At 38.1% G+C, this 22,720-nt stretch overlaps 2 protein-coding genes across 3 annotated transcripts; one reads left to right on the top strand and one right to left on the bottom strand.

The window, feature by feature from the left end:
- The first annotated feature begins 122 nt into the window (after positions 1–122).
- Positions 123–17,124, top strand: LOC113107582 (dihydropyridine-sensitive L-type skeletal muscle calcium channel subunit alpha-1). The gene is made up of 45 exons (XM_026270196.1): positions 123–542; positions 1,896–2,001; positions 3,397–3,536; positions 3,746–3,879; positions 4,134–4,286; positions 4,407–4,612; positions 4,888–4,991; positions 5,254–5,393; positions 5,516–5,603; positions 5,683–5,843; positions 6,030–6,255; positions 6,526–6,733; positions 6,811–6,931; positions 7,166–7,280; positions 7,808–7,901; positions 8,103–8,172; positions 8,546–8,678; positions 8,791–8,920; positions 8,991–9,050; positions 9,130–9,236; positions 9,631–9,718; positions 9,911–10,018; positions 10,094–10,146; positions 10,251–10,397; positions 10,499–10,700; positions 10,948–11,106; positions 11,443–11,553; positions 11,642–11,725; positions 12,211–12,258; positions 12,616–12,642; positions 12,751–12,876; positions 13,057–13,122; positions 13,229–13,320; positions 13,426–13,585; positions 13,688–13,815; positions 13,925–14,021; positions 14,267–14,369; positions 14,443–14,544; positions 14,638–14,765; positions 14,855–14,977; positions 15,069–15,292; positions 15,652–15,728; positions 16,272–16,357; positions 16,452–16,538; positions 16,631–17,124. Exons 1-45 carry the CDS (start codon positions 340–342, stop codon positions 16,859–16,861), a joined length of 5,556 nt encoding a protein of 1,851 aa, XP_026125981.1. The 5' UTR covers positions 123–339; the 3' UTR covers positions 16,862–17,124.
- Positions 17,125–18,320: 1,196 nt separating this feature from the next.
- On the bottom strand, positions 18,321–22,633 carry LOC113107581 (transcription initiation factor TFIID subunit 10-like). 2 transcript variants are annotated; one of them, XM_026270193.1, is made up of 5 exons: positions 22,306–22,633; positions 22,008–22,165; positions 21,856–21,920; positions 19,220–19,334; positions 18,321–19,080 (listed from the first exon to the last, which is right to left on the bottom strand). In XM_026270193.1, the coding sequence occupies exons 1-5, from the start codon at positions 22,430–22,432 to the stop codon at positions 18,991–18,993; spliced, it is 555 nt and encodes a 184-aa protein (XP_026125978.1). In that variant the 5' UTR covers positions 22,433–22,633; the 3' UTR covers positions 18,321–18,990. The 2 variants fall into 2 exon arrangements, with proteins under 2 accessions (XP_026125978.1, XP_026125980.1); XM_026270195.1 differs by having other exon boundaries at positions 22,312–22,629.
- Positions 22,634–22,720: the final 87 nt, after the last annotated feature.

Genomic DNA, 22,720 nt, shown 5'->3' with positions numbered 1-22,720 from the left:
CCCAAGGCCACCCATCCCCTCCTCCACCTGCCTCCGCACCCCCAAGAATGGACACTGACTTCCCGTCTATATATATCCCTCAGAAGGGACCAGCTGCGCCTAAATGCGCCCTACCCCTCCAATGCCTCTTTGTCTGGTGTAGGTTTGCAGCAAGGGCCAGGACCAAGAAGGTACACTGTGCCTTCTCAGAGAGGGCGAGATGGTGGATGAAGCTTAGGACCATACTAAAGATCTGACCTGGACGTAAGAAGACCAAGGATTTGCTAAACTAGGAATTTATTTATATAAATTAATTTTTTTTTGTTAATGAATTGAAAGGCTACTTTTTAAAGATTTAAAATGGAGGCGGGCGGCGGTGGTGGTGGTGGGGTGGCAGCTTTGGCCTCATTCATCATGAATGAAGAAGAATTGAAGAGAAAGCAAAGGGAGAAACTCAAGAAACTACAGGCCACAGGAGGAAACCCTCGACCGCCACGTTCCTTGTTCTTCTTCACGCTCAAAAACCCTTTCCGGAAGACCTGCATGAACATTGTGGAATGGAAGTATCCTTCAAACTTAAATCCATTTTGGTTTCCATTCTTTTGGACTGTGGTTTGATGTTTGTTTAGTCTGAATCATAGTTGAGATGGTTGTGTTTTAGAAAGGCATCCATCCCCCAGAGAGCCAGTTTAGCTTGCATGCCAGAAAAAGCATGCAACCATAACTCTGATCTGTCTTACTCAGCGTCTTATGTTCAGCAAAACCAGACTGAGATATTTACTCCATTATAGATCTCTTCAAATGTGAGGTGGAAAAAATAAAAACAGACACCGTTGTTTTTCATAATCCCCAGGTTTACTGTGTCTAAAGGTGCTGAAATCTGTGTCTCAGCCTCACCACGGTCAGTAGGAAACAGTTAGATCAGGTCTTTACATAGATGATAAGGATGAACCCCAGCCTATTTACAGCCAGACAGCAAATACACTATTAATAAGACTTTAAACTAGTGTTAATTGACCCTATTTACAGTTTCTATCATTTTGGTTTCAAAAGGTTTAGATTGAAAATTTTGTATATGCAAATACACATCAAGATATTTGTAAGACTCTTTCATAAATATAAGGTCCTAAATTCACAGCAAGAACAAAAATCGACTGTGTTGTTAATCAAAAAAGTCGGAAATGGCTTCTTAACTTCATCTTTGAGACCACCCTTGGAGACAAAACTGACATATACAGTAAACATTTGCTTTACGAGTTGAAACTTTCAGTTGCTGATTAGTTCATTAACCAAGATGCATACAAATATAAATGTGAATTGATTTTTTCAAGTAGAAGTGTTTTAGTTTGTGCAGTGGTAATTAGGAGATGTCAGTTTGGAGTCCTTTTTTTTTTTTCATAGATGTATTTACAGTATACAGTTTAATGATATTCTGGTTGTGCACAGCTGTTGCGTGGGATCACTAGTGGACATGATGCTGAGCTGGCAGGGAAATTCTGATCCCACCCCCTAGTGGCAGAAATTCACAGATAGTTACAGTTAGTTGAAGACTGAAACTGTACTAATTGAAGATTATAATATGTGTTTTTGGACATGAAATCATATATGTATCATATATTCTGTCTTAGTAAATGTTTACTCTGAGGTAAAACCACCTTTACTTGATGGTTTGTGTGTCAGTGATTCTAATTTATCTACTGACCAAATAAATACCCAAGTCTCTCTCTTTCATTTAATCACCAAAGCCAGTTTTACATGTATTTGGCTTTGGGGACTGTTAATTTTTGGTTAAATCAGATTGATGCAGTCCATACTCATATCCACTCTCAACTTGAATGTGAAAAATGATTACCTCCATTATCCAGTGGTTGTTTTTGCCATGTCTACTCACTGTTTTCCTGAGCAGACTCCATCAGACCCTTTGAAATCATTATCCTATTAACTATCTTCGCTAACTGTATAGCTCTGGCCGTGTTTCTGCCCATGCCTGAAGAGGACACCAACAACACCAACTTAACATTGGTGAGAAGTCCCTAAACTACGAGTAACATAGGAGAACATGTACAGTATGTTAAATGAAAAAGTTCTGATTGCAGGTAATTTGAAGTAGTTCATCAGATAACTTTGAAAATATTTGCTACTGAAAGTAGTAAAGAATATTATGGCACAGGTGAACTGGAGTAAAGGGATAGTTGTGTCTTTTTGCCAGAGAATCTGAGATACTGAAACATGTCCAAGATAAATGTTTGTTCAGATTTTTACCTACTCAGCTTTTTTGCCCTTGGGTTATAAGGGGGGCATAGATGTTTTGAAACTGATACATGTGTGCTAAAGTTCTCACCCTGTTGGCCGTTGCACAGGACAAATTTGTGATTTGCATTAGTTCTGAAGAGTTCAAGTTAGATAAAATTATAGGTTCGTATACCTAGAATGCAATTTAGAACATGTTTTACAAACTAAAATATACCATGTTAGTAGGTGGTATTTTGTGTGATGAGTTTTATATTTAGTCTATGATTTGAGATGTGCATGTCCAAAAGGTACAAGTGTGGCATTTATAAATACACTCAAATCTCAGAAGGGGATTTTCATGACGCATATGATGACAATTGAACTAAGATTCTATTATCATGACTGTCCCACATTGAGGGTCCACTTATTGCATGCTGATGAGATCAGTTACCCCATGTGGACACAGACCTTTGCAGTTCTGCTCTTTTCCTATGAGTAACATTTTTTGTTTCATCTGCTGTAAATAAACACATAAAATACTGATAAATCCTCTTTACACAAGCTTATTTAATGACTCTAGATTTGATGGTATGTAGGTCACACACTCTTTCCTCTAGTGTGGACAGTCATGTTCTCCTTTCTCAGAAAACAGTGTTATTACATTTCAGATTGCACATATCTGAGCCCCACTCACTTATTTACTCCCCTGGGTTACAATGACATTCTATTCGGTCTATTCCTCACTAAGCCATTAAATGGGAGCTGAGAGTGGATCTCAGTAGACATTAGTCCGAATTAGGTTGATATGACCTGTCCGTGTAGAATGAGAGGCTGTGTGCTGTGTAAACATACTGATTTGATCCTAACTGCATATTGATGACAGTTGTTTTGGTTTTGAAAAACGTTAAGGTTCAGGTTTCAGTGGCACTTTGCGGAAGGTGTTGTTTTTTTTTCTTCGAACAAATGGTCCATGCAATAGAGCTGAAAGTGTATTGAAAGTGACAAAACTTGAAGAAGAAATTTTTTTTATCATTATTATTTAAAAAAATTTTTTTTTTGCAGTTCTCACGATTGTGGAAAACAAAAAACACGTCAGAATTGTGATTGTGTCATGATTGTATTATGATTGTATCATGTTTAACACCCCATTAATATCCCCCTCCTATATTGTTTGTTTCCTTGCAGGAGAGTCTGGAGTACATCTTCCTAGTCATTTTCACTCTGGAGTGTTTCCTAAAGATAGTAGCATACGGGCTTTTGTTCCATGAAGGGGCCTATTTACGAAATTGTTGGAACATATTAGACTTTGTCATCGTGTTCATGGGGTAAGATGACATTTAAAATGTCCAGAAGCCATAAATGAAACGTTTAAATGTTGAAATGTTTCCCCAAAACTGTCCTGAACTCATTTCAACCATAGATTCTTGGGGTATTAATTTTAGTTTGAGGTATTAATAATACAATAATAGCAGACATTTTAAAATGTATTGTTTAACATTTCTTAAACAATAGTCCTTTTAAATGACCTCTGCAGGCTCTTCACACTTGTCGTGGACACCATCAACTCAATAGCAGGAGTTCCCAAAGAGAAAGGAGGAGGGTTTGATATGAAGGCTCTAAGAGCGTTTCGAGTCTTGCGACCACTGCGGCTCGTGTCCGGAGTTCCCAGTAAGACCTTTGAGCACCACAAGTAGGGCAACATAGACCATTAATATACTCTGAAGATAATATCATAATTACTTATTAAGTGTTCTCCTACAATATGCTTAATATCACAGAACGAGCCAGTGCTGAGTGAAAACAGATTAAATATGTACACAAATGTCCTTATGAACATGCTTTGCTTAGCTGTCTTGTAAGATTACAATATAATCATGTCTTGTCGAATGTTATAAAAGCTGGTGTGATTTGTTGTCATCCAGGCCTCCAGGTGGTAATGAGCTCTATTCTGAAGTCCATGTTGCCCCTCTTCCACATTGCATTGCTGGTCTTCTTCATGGTCACCATTTATGCCATTATGGGTTTGGAGCTGTTTAAGTGTAAAATGCACAAGACATGTTACTACCAGGGCACTAGTGAGTGTTTTTAGATCTTCAAACATATAAAGGAAGTCTCATAATTGAAAACTAGTTTTGGATATGTAAAAGAAACCTTGTTTTAATGATAGCAAATTGACAAATCATCCTCTGCTTCAGATATCATTGCCATCAGGGAGAATGAGAAGCCCTCGCCCTGTGCTCAGGCTGGACACGGGCGCCGCTGCACCATCAATGGCACTGAATGTCGGGCAGGTTGGCCTGGTCCCAACTTTGGCATCACCCATTTTGACAACTTTGGCTTTGCCATGCTCACAGTCTTTCAGTGTATCACAACGGAGAGCTGGACTGATGTTCTCTACTGGGTAATTACTTATGGGCATGACAATCCTCCTCTTTACTCTCTTATGGAGAGGTACGCAGACAAACATTTATATTAACAGACAGTAATGAAACTTCTCTATGCTAAAGTTAAAAAAGAACTGATGGGACGCTGTATATTTAACATTCTTATTCATAAACAAAGCCACTTTTGGCCACCTACAACTACTAAAAATTTCCACAAATAATGCACTGAATGACCATTCGTTAATCCAAATGTAATGTTTTTTTCAAATCTAGTGATGATTTTATCTTTTAGATTAATGATGCCATGGGGAATGACTGGCCCTGGATCTTCTTCCTGACTCTGATACTTGTGGGCTCCTTCTTCATCCTCAACCTCGTCCTTGGAGTACTGAGCGGGTATGAGCTCTAGCTGTGTATTTAATAAAAGGTTTTAATACTAACTGCTTAAAGTCTGGTTAACAAGTTTGGAAATCTTTATTATTATTCCATTCAAATACAATCTGACTGAATGAGTCTACTAAAATTGTTTGTGGGAAACAGATCTTTTTAATCTAAACTACTTGAGAGACATAAAAATACAAGAATATCACATGACCAGGAAGCCATTTCAGCTACATGGTTAAGTGGCCCAACTGAGATGAGTTTTTCCTCTCTGTAGGGAGTTTTCTAAGGAAAGGGAGAAGTCACGGTCACGCGGAGAGTGGCAACAGCTACGAGAGCGACAACAAATGGATGAGGATCTGGAAGGATACATGGAATGGATCACTCATGCTGAAGTGATGGATGGAGATTCTGAGAGTAATATTACAGTCCTTTTTATACATGTGTTATGTTATTCTCTCAATCTATCTACCTTATGTCAGAAAAAAGCACACACACTGCATCTTTAAAGTTTCTCACTACTTTGATTTACTCTCCAGCACTTCTTCTTCTTAGAAAGGACACTGATTCAGAGACAGACAATTTATACCAGAGGGAGGGGATCATCAACAGGGTGATCTATTTCTAGTGAGTGTGCAATCAAGAGCAAAAATATGCATCCTGATTTAACCAAAGACTGATTCTTCATTTACTGTGTAATCCGCAGCCGTCTCGCACGCCGCTGGAACATTGTTTTACGGAGAAAGTGTCATGTTTGGGTGAAATCTAAATTCTTCAACTGGTGGGTTCTCCTTGTTGTGTTACTCAACACCCTGGTCATTGCGATGGAGCATCATAACCAGACGGAGGGGTTAACACGTTTTCAAGGTCTGCTCCATTAAGCAATACATTACACTACATTAAGCAATACAAAATTCCCAACTCCTCTTTAGTATTTAAAAGTTGTTGTAAGGAATCTTTCAAATGGAATCATTCAGTAATTCTAGTGATTTTATGATATATTTATTTTGGTGAACCAAGTAAGAGCTTGACGAGTTCTGGTTCTGTTTGCAGACACTGCCAATGTACTTCTACTCGCCTGTTTCACGATTGAGATGGTTATGAAGATGTATGCATTTGGTCTGAGAGCCTACTTCATGTCCATCTTTAACCGATTTGACTGTTTTGTGGTCACGATTGGTTTACTGGAGATCTTCTTGGTCGTGTCAAACATCATGACACCACTGGGGATCTCCGTGATGAGATGCATACGACTCCTGCGCTTGTTCAAGCTCACAAGGTATGTTCATTTATTTAAACTGGAAGTTATTACACATAATAATAATTTGTCTTAACTTCCTTATTTTCCTGCAACAATTCACAAGAACTTTAACTCCGAAGTAATGAGAAAAGTACCTTATTAGTACATATACTTTACTTACTATTTAACCCAGGATTTGACACTGTGAAATATAACATTTGTTTATTAATTTTATTTTATTTTGAGCTCTCATACACAAAATACATCTTTCCTCCCCCAAGACTGTTATTTCCTCTCATTGGTCTTTAGGTACTGGACATCACTTAATAACTTAGTGGCATCCTTACTCAACTCAGTCAAATCCATCGCCTCCCTGCTCCTGCTCCTCTTCCTCTTCATTGTCATCTTTGCTCTGCTGGGTATGCAGGTGTTTGGTGGGAAATTCAACTTCCCTGACAGAGTGATTCAGCGCAGCAACTTTGACAACTTCCCACAGGCCCTCATCAGTGTTTTCCAGGTACTTCAACTGCAGTTTTAGTGAGATTGTGCTCTGATTACAGAAGCTGTTTACGTGAGGCTGGGCTTTGTTTTCAGGTGCTAACTGGAGAGGAGTGGGACTCCATTATGTATAATGGAATCATGGCTCATGGTGGACCTCAGTCCCCAGGAATTCTTGTCAGCATTTACTTCATAATTCTGTATGTCTGTGGAAACTGTATCCTTTTGAAGCATATGTCATTGTTTTCATGTCCATGTCATGAATTTGTCAGAACTGCATGCAGATGATTAATGAGAATTTAGTGTGTTTTAAAGAATATAGCAAAGCACTCAATATAAAATAAACATTTGCTGTTGTTTCTGCTGCTAAGAGCAAAGTATTTCACAACCAGTAATGTTGTATTGTTGTGATAAGTTCGTTTGGACCTTTCCTTAGCAAGCTGTTAAATAGTCGTTCTCTTGAATGTGTTCCTGGCCATCGCTGTGGACAATCTAGCCGAGGCTGAGAGTCTGACAGCAGCACAGAAAGAGAAAGAGGAGGAGAAAGCCAGAAGGAAACTCATGAGGTGAAAGAATAATTAATGAACACTTGACTGATCAAAAGTCATAATTATTATGTAGCAAATGTTTCTTTTTCAAATAAATTCTGTTGTTTTGAACTATTCTTCATAGAGTTCTGAAAAATGTTGCAAATAAAAGAAAAGAAAAAGAAAAGAAAATATGCAGCACAATTGTTTTTGACATTGATAATAAGAAGAAATGTTTCTGGAGTATCAAATTAACATATTATAATTATTTTTAAAGAATCTTGTGACACTGAAGTCTAGAATAATGGTTGCTGACAATTCAGCTTTGCTGTCAAAAGCACAATTACATTTTAAAATATTAAAATAGAAACAGTTATTTCAAATTGTAATCATATTCCACAATGTTACTGTTTTTACTTTATTTTTGATCAAATAAATTCAGACGTGGTGAGCATAAGAGACTTTTTTTTTTAAACATAAGAAAGTTTGACTAAGCCCAAACTTTTGAATGTATTTGCATATCTATATATAACTAAACAACATTTTGTTTTTTGTTTTCAAATAAGATTGCCAGAGAAAAGTGAGGAGGAGAAGGCCCTGATGGCTAAGAGACTAATGGAGTCCAGGTCAAAAGCTGAGGGAATGCCCACCACAGCAAAGGTACATCTGATACAAAAGAGCTCACTGTGCTTATTCTATATAAACATACTGCAATATTTTACTAGTTGGCTTTCTGTCTAGTCTATTAGGATGATACACTACATCAGGTTTTCAATCAGCCACATCAAATTTAAGGGTCTTATTGTCTGCTAAATAAACAAAAGTGTAAATGCCTAAACAAGTTTCATGTTTTGTCTCTAGCTCAAGATAGATGAGTTTGAATCAAATGTTAATGAAGTGAAAGACCCCTTCCCTCCTGCAGACTTTCCAGGTAAGACTGAAAGAGTCTAACACAAGACTTTATATATCCTTTGAGGGCTCTGCACTTCAGAAAATGCTGGCACAGACCTCACAGTGCGTCTCTAAACATGTAATGGATGAAGTTTAAAGATAGCTGATCTATTAAAAGTTAAATGTATTATTGGCTCCAAGCCTTCAAGCTCATTTATGGAGCACATTTCAAACCACAAGCCTGGCTATTTTCATTTGATTTTCGAGCTGTGCAAAATTCAGTTCGCTGCATCACAGCAGAAATGGCTTTATGATCAATGCTAATCCAAATAAATCTTATTCCACAGAAGTAGATCACAAATAAGCTCAATGCTTTTGAGTAGATCATGCTATAATCTCTCTCTCCTCCTCAGGTGATGACGAGGAAGAGGAACCAGAGATCCCGATCAGCCCCAGACCCAGACCCATGGCTGACCTACAGCTGAAGGAGACAGTGGTGCCCATGCCTGAAGCAAGCTCCTTTTTCATCTTTGGCCCACAGAACAAGTGAGGCTTTATGGCCTGATTTATAGACCATTAAAACTAAATTTAGAACTAGAGATTAATTGTTCCAAACAAATGGCTCCAAAATGGTTTTACTATCGCTGTTTGTCGAAAGGTTCCGGAAGCTTTGCCACAGGATCATCAACCACACGACCTTCACCAACATCATCCTCCTCTTCATCCTCCTCAGCAGTATCTCCCTGGCTGCTGAAGACCCCATAGACCCCCGTTCATTCCGAAACAAGGTACCAAAAACTTTGATTATTGCGTTAACTGAACTATCTGTTCATAAACATTCATTTATTCATTTCACAGGTCCTGGCTTATGCTGACATTGTTTTTACAACTGTCTTCACCATTGAAATTGTGCTAAAGGTAATGTGCTTGTCAACTTGATGTTACTTTCAGATTTGTGGTTTGGCTGACATTTAATTCAGCACCTGTGTATTTTTAGATGACGGTTTATGGAGCGTTCCTGCATACTGGCTCTTTCTGCAGAAACTCCTTCAACATTTTGGATCTCATTGTTGTGGGTGTTTCCCTCTTGTCCATGGGCATGGAGTAAGTTCAGTAATATTTGATGTTGTTGCAGTTTTTAGTATACATTACCCATCCTTTTATTGCTTTGACAAGGATATTTTTGTCTTAAACAAGGAATATTCTAACTTGAATATAAATTACAAAGACAACCAAATAAAAATAAAAAATATCAGTTAACTTTTCACGCACAATGCATTATTTCACTGATGACCACCAGCAGCAATTTTGCAAATTTTTCAATATGCACGAACAACATGTGTGTGGAGCCATTTCTTTTAAATGAATCAAACACATGCAGATTACAACTGACTTCATTTGATAATGTGTAGTAAAAGAAACACATCTGAATGTTTTTTGTAAGTTTTAATTAAAATACAGTGAAGGCCAATAATTGAATTGCATTATTGTATTGCAGGTCGAGTACTATCTCAGTGGTGAAGATTCTCAGGGTGTTGAGGGTACTTAGACCGCTAAGGGCCATCAACAGAGCCAAAGGGTTAAAGGTTTGTATGCATTTTCGACAGCATCTTAACTAAAAAACTGCTTTGATTTGTGATGTGGTGAGCGTTTATCTGTATATTTAAATATCGATAGTCATTGGTTGGTTGGTTTAGGGCCAATCTTCAAAGCATGGTACATATTAGGCACTAAATATAATCAAATATTCTAAATATTAACCGATTTTCCATCTCCAGCATGTGGTCCAGTGTATGTTTGTGGCCATAAAGACCATTGGTAATATTGTCCTGGTCACCATGCTCTTGGACTTCATGTTCGCCTGCATTGGAGTGCAGCTCTTCAAGGTCAGACAACCACCATATTGTGCTATAAAACCCTGTGTTTTGTGACTGAATGCTAAATGCATTACCTTTAATTAGGGCAAATTGTACTATTGTACGGACCCCCTTCAAAATACAGCAGAGGAGTGTCAGTGAGTATTTTTTTGCCACATTTCTTTGAATGTTGTGCCTTTTCCTTCTCCTGTTGTGGCAGATAATGTATCTAAAACATTGTTTTGCATTTGGTTTTTCTAAGGGGAACATTTTTAAAGCATGTGCAAAACTCTCTTCATGACATGGAGGTCCATCAGCGCATGTGGGTCAACAGTGATTTCAACTTTGACAATGTCCTGAATGGCATGCTGGCTCTCTTCACCATCTCCACATTTGAGGGCTGGCCAGAGTGAGTGTGTGAAAATAAATCTACTCCTATGTCCATCTAACGTTGTTCCATCAGTCAAGAACATGTTTCACACCAAACCTTCCTTCACTCATCTTCGACAGGATCCTGTATAAAGCTATAGACTCGAATGCAGTAGACACAGGCCCTTTGCACAATAACCGAGTGGGCATCTCCATTTTCTTTATCATCTACATCATCATCATTGCTTTCTTCATGATGAACATCTTTGTGGGCTTCGTCATCGTCACTTTCCAAAAGCAAGGAGAGCAGGAATACAAGAACTGCGAGCTAGACAAGAACCAGGTAACCAGTGGGATCTTTTACGTTCTTCACATGGGATATGATCCAGGAATTTGTGTGTGCACTGAATGACAAATTACAAGCAAAATATCCTATTTACAGTATACTGTGCATCTGCATTTCACATACCTGGTTTAACTCCACTTTTACTGTATATACAGTATCTATCAGGTTTGTGAAGGTAATGCAACTGGGCTTACTGTGCTATCATTTTATAATCATCTTCTCTTTCCATCTCACCCCTCACCAGCGTCAGTGTGTGCAGTATGCACTGAAAGCACGGCCCCTCAAGTGCTACATCCCAAAGAACCCGCACCAGTACCGTGTGTGGTACTTTGTGACTTCTTGCTATTTTGAGTACTTAATGTTCTTTCTCATCATGCTCAACACACTGTGTCTTGGAATTCAGGTAAGCAGTTAAATAGTTACATTTATTAACAGCTGATGATATACTGATATACTGATGATACTGTTCAAAAGTTTGGTTCAGTGAGATTTCTTTAAAGAAATCAATACTTTTATACAGCAAGGATGCATTAAATTGATCAAAAGAGGTGGTTGAGTCATTGATAATGACATTAAAAAACATTTTAAAGTGTATTAAAATAGGAATTGTTTTCAAGCCAATAAAGTAAAACTTAATCCCATTTTGTCAGAACAATATTCAGTCTGTATGATAGTTCATAAAACAATTTCGAAATGGCTGCCTTGTTAATGTGCTGACTCTCTTCTCTCTGTGGTACAGCACTGCAACCAGTCCGATCATATAACCAAACTCTCGGACACTCTCAACCTCATCTTCACGGTCCTGTTCACTGGCGAGATGATCGTCAAACTCATTGCATTCAAAGCAAAGGTACTCCTGCTTCCTCTGTATGAAACTGTGTAAGAAGATTTGCTCTATTTTATGACATTTTTGGTATTTTGTGTGTGTCATGACACAGGGTTACTTTGGAGACCCTTGGAATGTGTTTGATTTCGTCATCGTGGTCGGTAGTATTGTTGACGTGGTCCTCAGTGAGGTTGATGTGAGTATGACAATAACTCCAAACTTACTTCAAAATATCGTCTGAGTGATTTATATGTTGTGTCAATGTCTGCAAAAGCATTTCAAATGGCAACCAACAATGGCTTGTATTTTAAACCCGTATTTAGCGATACATGAAGCACAGACCACAGCAAGCAGTCAATATCAGCATTAGTGCACAGGAGGTACAGATTTCATCAGCTCCAGCTTAGTACTGTTCTCATTCAACAAACTTCACTCATCAGTGGCCATATAGGCTCGTTTTCATGATTCATTTCACTCTCTTTCCATCTCTTACAGCTGATTAATACACACCGCTCCACATCTCCAAGAGTGATTTGATGCACTTTTTATTGTCTATATAACCACTTGTTTTGGAAGTCTGGTTCAGAGTTTTGATATGTTGACGTTTGTCTCTTATTCGCAAGATGCATTGGCGTTTCTCTGAAGTCATCTCTCAACCATCATCCGTCTTTCTGTTCTCAGGCTGCGCTGGAGGCCGGTGGAGGACTGTGGTGTCTACAAGGTTGTGCGGTAAATATCACTCTGCGCTGCATGGGACACCCACTGCTCACATTACCTCCTACTAAACGGAGAACTGAATTTGTTAGACAGCCATTAATAATAATGCCTTCATGGCTCAATCAGCAGATTCCGACTGATTAAAAAAAAGAATTTTTTTTTTTATTTATTGCTTCATCTCACTGTGCTTGCCTAACTGGTTTGAATTAATTATTCCTTATTCTACATGTAATATGCAAACATGCATGACACCAGATTATGTTGTAGCTATGCATTTTTGCTTTATATGATATTATACGCTATTATATTATATTGTATTATATTGCGTGACTGATGGAAACAAGTGAAAAGAGTCTATTCTTTTTTCAGGAAGTGAATCCAATGCAGGCAATAGCTGTAAGTACATTATGCTGGTTTGTTTTATTTTTAAACACATAAAAAAAATCAAGTTTAATATTTACAGCTGGAACTACATATATGTCTCATAATTGAACTGGTTTATAGGAGGCAGAAAATGTCCGAGTTTCCATCACGTTCTTCCGGCTGTTCCGTGTGCTGCGTCTCATTAAACTGCTCAATCGCTCAGAGGGCATCAGGAACCTTCTGTGGACCTTTATTAAGTCCTTCCAGGTCAGACAACACAAAAGAAAATGAAAATAAATAATTAATAATTCTATCAAGTTAATAAAATAATGATCATAATAATGTATTTATTTATTTTATAATTTGATCGTATTATTTCTAATGAAAAGTGCTTTACCTTTAACTGAATGTATCTCACAATCTATGATGATGTGTTTCCTGTTTCAGGCGCTGCCTCATGTGGCTCTTCTCATTGTCATGCTCTTCTTCATCTATGCTGTGATAGGGATGCAGGCGAGCTTCACTCCTTCAGTTGTTTAAATTTCCTAAAGTTTCTCTCTTTCTTTTATAAATGTTTCTTAAATTCTTTCGTCCTCTCTCATTCTCCTTCTGTTTATAGATGTTTGGTAAAATTGCTCTGGTCGATGGTACAGAGATTAACCGCAACAATAATTTCCAAACTTTCCCTCAAGCTGTATTGTTATTGTTCCGGTGAGTCAGCAGTGTACTGAGAGAAATTGTTCTTAAATAAATGCCACTCAACTCTGTTCTATTTAGTCTAATAACCAGGTGACTGATGAATGTGTGGGTTCACAGTGTTGCCACTGGAGAGCAGTGGCCTAAAGTCATGCTTGCCTCTATGTATGGGAAGCTCTGTGATGCCAAATCAGACTACGGCCCTGGAGAGGAGTATACCTGCGGCTCCAGCATCGCGGTCTTCTACTTCCTCAGCTTTTACATGCTGTGTGCATTTCTGGTAAGCAGATCCTCCTGTAGTTTACACATGGTAATCAGCTCAGAATACAGAATCCAACATTTTGCTGTTTGTTTTAGAAACTAAATCTATATCTTCCTGTAGATTATTAATTTGTTTGTAGCTGTCATTATGGACAATTTTGATTACCTCACTCGCGATTGGTCAATCCTCGGCCCCCATCACCTGGATGAGTTCAAGAAGATCTGGGCAGAGTATGACCCTGAAGCAACGTGAGTTAAAGCACACAAGGCTCCAATGCCAGTGTCATCTGATCCTGATGTTCATTTTATCACTTTCCTTAAGACATAATAATGTAGCCTGTCTTCTGTCCTTATAAAGGGGACGAATCAAACATCTGGATGTAGTAACTCTCCTGCGGAGGATTCAGCCACCGTTGGGTTTTGGTAAATTTTGTCCACACCGCTCAGCGTGTAAGGTAAGAAAATTTAGATTTTTTTTTTGGTTCTGTTCAGAAATTTGGGGTTGGAAATAGTTTTTAATATATATTAAAATATATATATATATATACAAACATTATTATCAATAACACTGTAAACAATAAGATTTAATTTAGATCAATTCAGTGCATCCAAGCATTAATTAAAAAAGTTCTGACCCCAAACTTTTGATCAGTTGTGTATTTCAGTATTTCAAATCTGTATTTGTGAACTTCCACCTCAGCGACTGATTTCCATGAACATGCCGCTGAACAGTGACGGCACAGTGACCTTCAACGCCACACTCTTCGCACTGGTCAGAACCGCTTTGAAAATCAAAACAGAAGGTGTGTAATTGAGATTAAACTTAACATGCAGTTTATTTAGCGGCATAGTATATAATTGACATTTTTCTTTTAGGAAACTTTGAGCAGGCCAATGAGGAACTGAGAGCCATCATTAAGTCAATCTGGAAGAGGACCAGTATGAAGTTATTGGACCAGGTCATTCCCCCCATTGGAGGTGAGACAGCTGTGATAAAAATCATTTCTGTTTAATTTACACAGTTTTAAATACAATCCATGACTGACTATGATGTCATTTTATTGGCTGCAGAGGATGAAGTCACTGTTGGAAAGTTCTACGCAACCTTCCTGATTCAGGAACACTTCCGCAAGTTTATGCAGCGGCAGGAGGAATACTACGGTTACAGGCCTACCAAGAAGAACGCTGATGAGATTAAGGTGCTCTTTATAATAAATGCTTGTAGAAACATCATAAAAAGGACACGTTTCAAGAAAAATACTAACAAGACTTCCATCTGACTTCGCAGGCAGGTCTGCGCAGCATTGAGGAGGAAGCAGCACCTGAGCTGCACAGGGCCATCTCAGGTGACCTGATCGCTGAGGATGAGATGGAGCGTGACTTGGAGGCCGGAGAGGAGGGCATCTACAGGGTCTGCACTGAAGCATCTCCTTAAGGATATAGACACAAGTAGATAACGATGTCCTTTTAGACTTATAGTCTCTGTGTCTCTATCCTTGCAGCGGACAGGAGGCCTGTTTGGACTCAACACAGACCCCTTCTCCTCTGAGCCCAACAGCCCCCTCTCCACACAGGTGACCAGCCAGAGACCCCTGCAGTTTGTGGAGACACGTCTGGAGGATATAGACTCACCTCCAGACTCCGTCTTCCTCCCAAACACTGAGTTCTTCCCTGATAACATGCCAACAACAACCAACACCAATAACAATGCCAACTTTGTTGAAGAGTGAGTAGATGCCTATACTGTATAATGAAAAGTGCTATGCTATTAAACTTTTTCTGTAATGAGCGAGTTCATCTATCAAACCACCTTTTTGTCTTATCCCAAATCACTATGGTACATTTATAATACGTGATTATTTTTGGATTATTGTAGCCCGTTTGGGTCGTTGCCGCTGCGGAGTAACACATACATGTGTGAATCGCCATAGACATAAACTTGGAGAAGTAGCTCCGGTTAGAAGGTTCCTCCGCGGGATGCATGCAGTTCTGTTTATTAACCGCTAGAGCGCTAAAATGTACATAACAGCATTGTTTTAATGTGTATCTGTTAAGGTCACAATGCTCATTTAATGCTGTTTTTAGTTTGTCATCCAGGTTAACGTTTGAAAACGAGTCACTGTCAGCTGCTGCAACCAGAAACTATTCGTATGAGGACATAAGTAAGTGAAAAGAGTAGGTAATTGAAGAAAAAAAAAATATATATATATATATATATATATATAATTTAAAAAGTTGTATCTATTAGGACCCATATGATTTTTTACTACAAGAAATGTCACCAAATATATTACTTTTCAAACATTTGGGGTCAGAGCACGGATGAAATAAACTGATCAAAAGGGACAGTAAAGACATTGTAATGTTAAAAAATATTTTTATTTCAGATAAATGCTGTTCCTTTGAACTTTGCATGTAGGTTCATGTGAAGGATCACGTCACACTGGACACTGAAGTAATGATTGCTAAATTAATTACATTTGAAAATTTATTAAATTAGAAAATAGCCATTACAAATTGTACTAATATAACTAATAAATGCAGTCTCTGTAAGCATAAAAATACTTCTTTAAAAAGCATTCAAAAATCTGATTATAATCTTTCAAGCCATTTATAATAATCATACCATGAAGAAATTCAGTTGATATGACAGAAATCGACACACTTTATTGTATAAATGACATTATTTTCTGTGCAACCAATAGGAGACTCAAGTTCATATGTGGGTGGGGCCTCAAGTGTTGATAACAGACGGCTGTCAGATTTCACTGTGAGGACCAATATCACACAGGTGTGGACAGGTGTCACATTTCTTGTGCTAATCACAGTACATTGACTACTTGATATTCCTCTCTGACTCCTCCATGTATGTCTGACTCTCTCAGTTCCCCTATGACCCCTCATATGGGCCATCCAAGAACCAGACAGCAGCAACAGAAGCTTCACCAGCCACCGACAAACTCATTCAGCAGGTAAATACACCTGGACACATCTCACACACTTAACATTTGCTCCATACCTTCTCAGGAACGACTATTACACCATACTGTCCATGAATCCTCAGGCACTGAGAGACGGTGGTCTAGACTCCTTGGCTGAGGACCCACAGTTTGTATCAGTGACTAGGAAGGAGCTGGCAGAAGCCATTAATATTGGCATGAAGGATATGGAGGGCATGGCTCAGGGTATTGTAAATGGGCAGAGCGGCAAGGTAACAAAACGTAAACGCCGTCCCATCCCAGTTCCACCAGACACCATGTCATCAAAACCCAAGGAGAGCACTAGTGCCGTGTAGAAACATATTGAGAGACATTCAGCAAATTCATGAGATGTCATCAGCCTGAATCTTCTGTCGTTGTTCAAAATCACTTACTTCAGTTTATGAAACAGGTAGTGCACTGGTTGTTTTAAAAGGTACTTTTTTCAATGATGGCAAGAGAAATAACATATAAAAAGAGAACATGTTACTGCTGTTTTAATGAGGCCTGGTGATTTGTTTTTTTGGTGACTGAATTTACAATCATCCTCAATAAAACTGCTCACACTCTGTTCTGTGAACATTTACAGTTGAGTGAGTTACATAACACAGACAAATGTCTGACACCTTGTAATCTGTGGACATAGAACCACAACGGAAAGTCTTTTCTTAGGTCTGTCTACCCACGTGTACCTGTGGTTTAAAGTTTTTTTGAAAAGGGTTTGCATACTTGTGACTGAAAGGACAAGTACAATATGCAAAGAACTTAATTTGTGTTTTTGCATTTACTCACTTAGCAAATGCTTTTATCCAAAGTGACTTACAAATGAGGCAAGAAGGGCTTATAAGGTCTGATAAAGGCTTAATGAAATGTTTTTATCTGCAAATTGAAGTACATATTTATGTTTCACATGAGGCTTTACATTCTTTAAAAGAATCTTCCTCAATTAAAAGTCAGTCATTGGCTGGTATATGGAGAAAACTTCCCCCATTTTCTGGAATATGTAAATGATTAAGGATATATATATATATATATATATATATATATATATATATATATATATATATATATATAATTATTATTATTATTATTATTATTGTTTGAATTAATGGCTTGTATATTTGTCATATAGTATCTGTGAGATATAGGACAGTGGGAATGGGATCAGTATACAGGCCGGATTTAAAATGGGTCCCTGTTTTATTTTTATTTTTTTCGTACACTACCCACCATTGACAACTTTTTCTTAGAAAAGGGATTTTTGGGCTAGATAAATTTTCTAGGGACATTGGATGTAGACATTTATATGTGAAGCATGCACATCAAAAATACAATGCAAATAATTGACTAAAATAACACTGAAAAAAACAACATTGTGACTTTAGAAAAGTTTTTCAGTTTTTGAATCTTCTCAGTGTAGCAGCTGAAATGAAATCAAATGAAATCATTTTGCTCACTGACTATTGCAAGGTTGCACCTATAGCTGAACTTAAAAGAATGTGTGGACCGATGCCACAGATTGACGTCTTAAAGCTGTATTTTCCGTTGTCTGATTTGTAATTTCTGTTTAGCACATTTTTATATTTCACTTCAAAGTACAAACGTTTAATGGATTTGCATTTACACACGTTTTCACTTTCCACCTCAGCCTGTGTGTCTTGCAATTGTGCAATTGAATAAACATGAAAGAAGCATTCACATTTTTTCTTGGGATGTAGGGAAAGGTTGCCATTTAGATTTATATTGTGTTGTAGAAATAATCTGGAAAATATGCACTCATTTGATGAAATCATTTAATGTTAACACTTCAAATAAGAGCACATTAATAATTGCATTTGAATTTGAACGAATACTAGCTTTAATATTAATATAACTGGCCCGTCACTCTAGCTTTACATCTGCATTACGCCTGTGAGCACATACAGATGAAGTGCAACTACAAATAGCACAAAGCAAAGGCTAGTATTGAAATATTATTATTAATTTTATGTTTACTGTAGACAGATAGTGTGATGAGCGTTTTATGGCCAGTGCAGCTGTACTACGCTGTAGAGAGGGAAACTTGAGAGTAGCTCTAGGTACTATTAATACTGCAACACATTACAGCTCAAGCCTCTTATGGTGTGAAACTAAATCCATAAAGCGGAGATGAGAGGTTCAGACAGTGTATGAACTGACGTCAGAACTGTAAAAGCTTTACAGTGGTTAAATCAATTGATCCCAATAGGCTTCAGTAACAAGATGCGTAATTACAATGAATTTATTTATACAGGATTTTTACTGACATCAATTAAAGTCAACATCAGTTAAAGAACACACTTAAAGAAAATGCATAAAGCAGAGGGCCAGTGAGCTGATGGTTCCCACGCTGAAGGATAATGTCTTCAAAGCTCCGATGGGACAAACAGCGCATTTCCAGCAGTCCATTTCAGTGAAGCACTTCCCCTCAAATAAAGTAATGGGGTTTCTTTACATTTATGCCATACTCTGCCATGGCTGGTGTCAGATCTTCCATCGTCAGCGTGTACTTCTTGTCCTGGGAGGTGCGATGAGAGCAGAGTGAATGAGAGATTTTTTATAACACTTCCACAAATGATGGCTTGCAGATTAAATATTCATTCTATAGATTTATTGTAGAATATGTTACTGTACTTATCACAGTTTTAAACACAAACCTTGTTCTTGTTTCGGGAGCTTCCAGAGGCTGTGCCCTTCATTTTGCAATGCTGTAGTGCATCGTTTGCAATATCTGAGATGAACTTCTGAGACGCCAATGATATGAGACGGATTCTGATAACACAGGATAAAGATGTCAAGGAAGATTCATAATCAGCATTTTATAAACTCTGATGAGTAAATGATAAAGTTTTAACACTAGATATTTTTGTGTTTTAATATTAGCAAAAGTGCAATACACTTCATGACACAATACATACAGTATTGTTCAAAATAATAGCAGTACAATGTGACTAACCAGAATAATCAAGGTTTTTAGTATATTTTTTATTGCTACGTGGCAAACAAGTTACCAGTAGGTTCAGTAGATTGTCAGAAAACAAACAAGACCCAGCATTCATGATATGCACGCTCTTAAGGCTGTGCAATTGGGCAATTAGTTGAAAGGGGTGTGTTCAAAAAAATAGCAGTGTCTACCTTTGACTGTACAAACTCAAAACTATTTTGTACAAACATTTTTTTTTTCTGGGATTTAGCAATCCTGTGAATCACTAAACTAATATTTAGTTGTATGACCACAGTTTTTTAAAACTGCTTGACATCTGGGTGGCATGGAGTCAACCAACTTGTGGCACCTCTCAGCTGTTATTCCACTCCATGATTCTTTAACAACATTCCACAATTCATTCACATTTCTTGGTTTTGCTTCAGAAACAGCATTTTTGATATCACCCCACAAGTTCTCAGTTGGATTAAGGTCTGGAGATTGGGCTGGCCACTCCATAACATTAATTTTGTTGGTTTGGAACCAAGACTTTGCCCGTTTACTAGTGTGTTTTGGGTCATTGTCTTGTTGAAACAACCATTTCAAGGGCATGTCCTCTTCAGCATAGGGCAACATGACCTCTTCAAGTATTTTAACATATGCAAACTGATCCATGATCCCTGGTATGCGATAAATAGGCCCAACACCATAGTAGGAGAAACATGCCCATATCATGATGCTTGCACCTCCATGCTTCACTGTCTTCACTGTGTACTGTGGCTTGAATTCAGAGTTTGGGGGTCGTCTCACAAACTGCCTGTGGCCCTTGGACCCAAAAAGAACAATTTTACTCTCATCAGTCCACAAAATGTTCCTCCATTTCTCTTTAGGCCAGTTGATGTGTTCTTTAGCAAATTGTAACCTCTTCTGCACATGCCTTTTTTTTAACAGAGGGACTTTGCGGGGGATTCTTGAAAATAGATTAGCTTCACACAGACGTCTTCTAACTGTCACAGTACTTACAGGTAACTCCAGACTGTCTTTGATCATCCTGGAGGTGATCATTGGCTGAGCCTTTGCCATTCTGGTTATTCTTCTATCCATTTTGATGGTTGTCTTCCATTTTCTTCCACGTCTCTCTGGTTTTGCTCTCCATTTTAAGGCATTGGAGATCATTTTAGCTGAACAGCCTATCATTTTTTGCACCTCTTTATAGGTTTTCCCCTCTCTAATCAACTTTTTAATCAAAGTACGCTGTTCTTCTGAACAATGTCTTGAACGACCCATTTTCCTCAGCTTTCAAATGCATGTTCAACAAGTGTTGGCTTCATCCTTAAATAGGGGCCACCTGATTCACACCTGTTTCTTCACAAAATTGATGACCTCAGTGATTGAATGCCACACTGCTATTTTTTTTAACACACCCCTTTCAACTAATTCAACTAATTGCCCAATTGCACAGCCTTAAGAGCGTGCATATCATGAATGCTGGGTCTCATTTGTTTTCTGAGAATCTACTGAACCTACTGGTAACTTGTTTGCCACGTAGCAATAAAAAAATATACGAAAAACCTTGATTATTCTGGTTAGTCACATTGTACTGCTATTATTTTGAACAATACTGTATCATGTTTTAAAAATCATTTACTTCTGTATAATAAAGGACACGGCAATGGTCACTGGTATAATTTCTAAAGCAATTTATTTTTTTCCAGCTGATAAATGGTGAAACATTTAAAAGCAATCTGACTCTGGAAACGTCTCCAATATTCTTCAAGAAAGCTACCTGCAAAGCTCCCTGAAAAACTACGCACAAGTGCACCGAGGGCAAAAACTGCTTTAAACACAAAGGATGGTCACACCGAATGTTCATTTTATTTAGCTGATAGTAATTAATTGATAAAGAAAATCTACTAATGAGATTATTATTATTGTTTGTAGGATTATTACAATTAATGGCAAAATGAATTTTTGGAAATGTAAACTGATATTTCCAGACACACTACAGCAAAATATAGAAATAACTGACTTAAAACTATTTTTTAGCTGCTGAAAATACTAATAATAATTTTGACCACCACTGTAATAACTCTTAAATATATATTATTTTTGTATTTATTAACTTTATGTTTTAATAATTTTCTTGTGTTTTTGCGATTTTTTTTATCAAGCTTTATTTCCATTTTAATTTAGTAATTCCAGCACTTCACCTGTATATTTATTCCAGTTAGTTGCCAAAGCAACATGTTTCAGTTTCTTAAACTTTTGATTTAATTTAATCAAATATATATTTACATTTTATTTCAGCCTTTGAATGTTTTGTTAGAGAGCCTAACATGTTACATATAAGAGTACATCATCCCAACTCACATTCTTGGATCTGATGCTTCAAATCCAGCTCGGTTGAGATAATATCCGGTGACTGCGTCTGGGATCTGAAAAACAGAGAGTTTGTTAACATGGCTACAAGACTCCAAGAATCAAAGAATATAGTGTATTACTGCAGTCATATGTGTACTGACAGTAGGAGTGTAATCCTCCAGCTGCATCAGGAAATCAGCCAGCGGTGTGCTTGAGATGACGGGCTTCACGTCTCCGTTAGCGATGCCCGTGGGCACATACACCCCGTTTGACACGCTGGAGTCGGATGATGGAGTCGTCATTGCTGCCGAGGTCGGAACTGTGAAGGGGAAAGTACGACAGACCTTACAAATACACTACTCTCCGTCTTTATACAAACCAAGACTTAAGCAAGTTAGCTAAAGGCTAAAAGGGAAAAGCTACTCTGTGCGCGTTTAAGCTATCAAAAAAGACACCCACCATTACCGCTGCTGAGCGCGGGGATGCTGCTGGCGTTTGTGGAGGCGCTGCTCGGGACGCAGTTGCTGCTCGACGTGGATGTGCTGGAGGCGGCTGCTGCTCCAGTCTGCGGAAGATCCACGTTCATTTTGTCCTGTTTAGATGGAATATTCCAGTAAACTGTGGATACGAGACAAAATCTACGCCGTTTAAACTAGGGAAAAGTTAAGTCGATATTCATTTATAAAGGTAAAACAGCGAGGTCGACGATCATTCGCCGTGAGGAGAAAAATATTTACGCTTGATATGTCACGTGACTAACACTTCCGCGCGCAAACCATGACGAAAGTCCGGAGGAGCTGCAACAATAGTTCCGGGATCGATTGCGTTTCCGTTAATATATCAAAGCGTGTTTTGTTTTACACACATATCCGCC

Source organism: Carassius auratus, chromosome 8 (genome assembly GCF_003368295.1).
Source record: "Carassius auratus strain Wakin chromosome 8, ASM336829v1, whole genome shotgun sequence".
Taxonomy (NCBI): Eukaryota; Metazoa; Chordata; class Actinopteri; order Cypriniformes; family Cyprinidae; genus Carassius; species Carassius auratus.
This window is presented reverse-complemented; position numbering and strand designations above follow the sequence as displayed.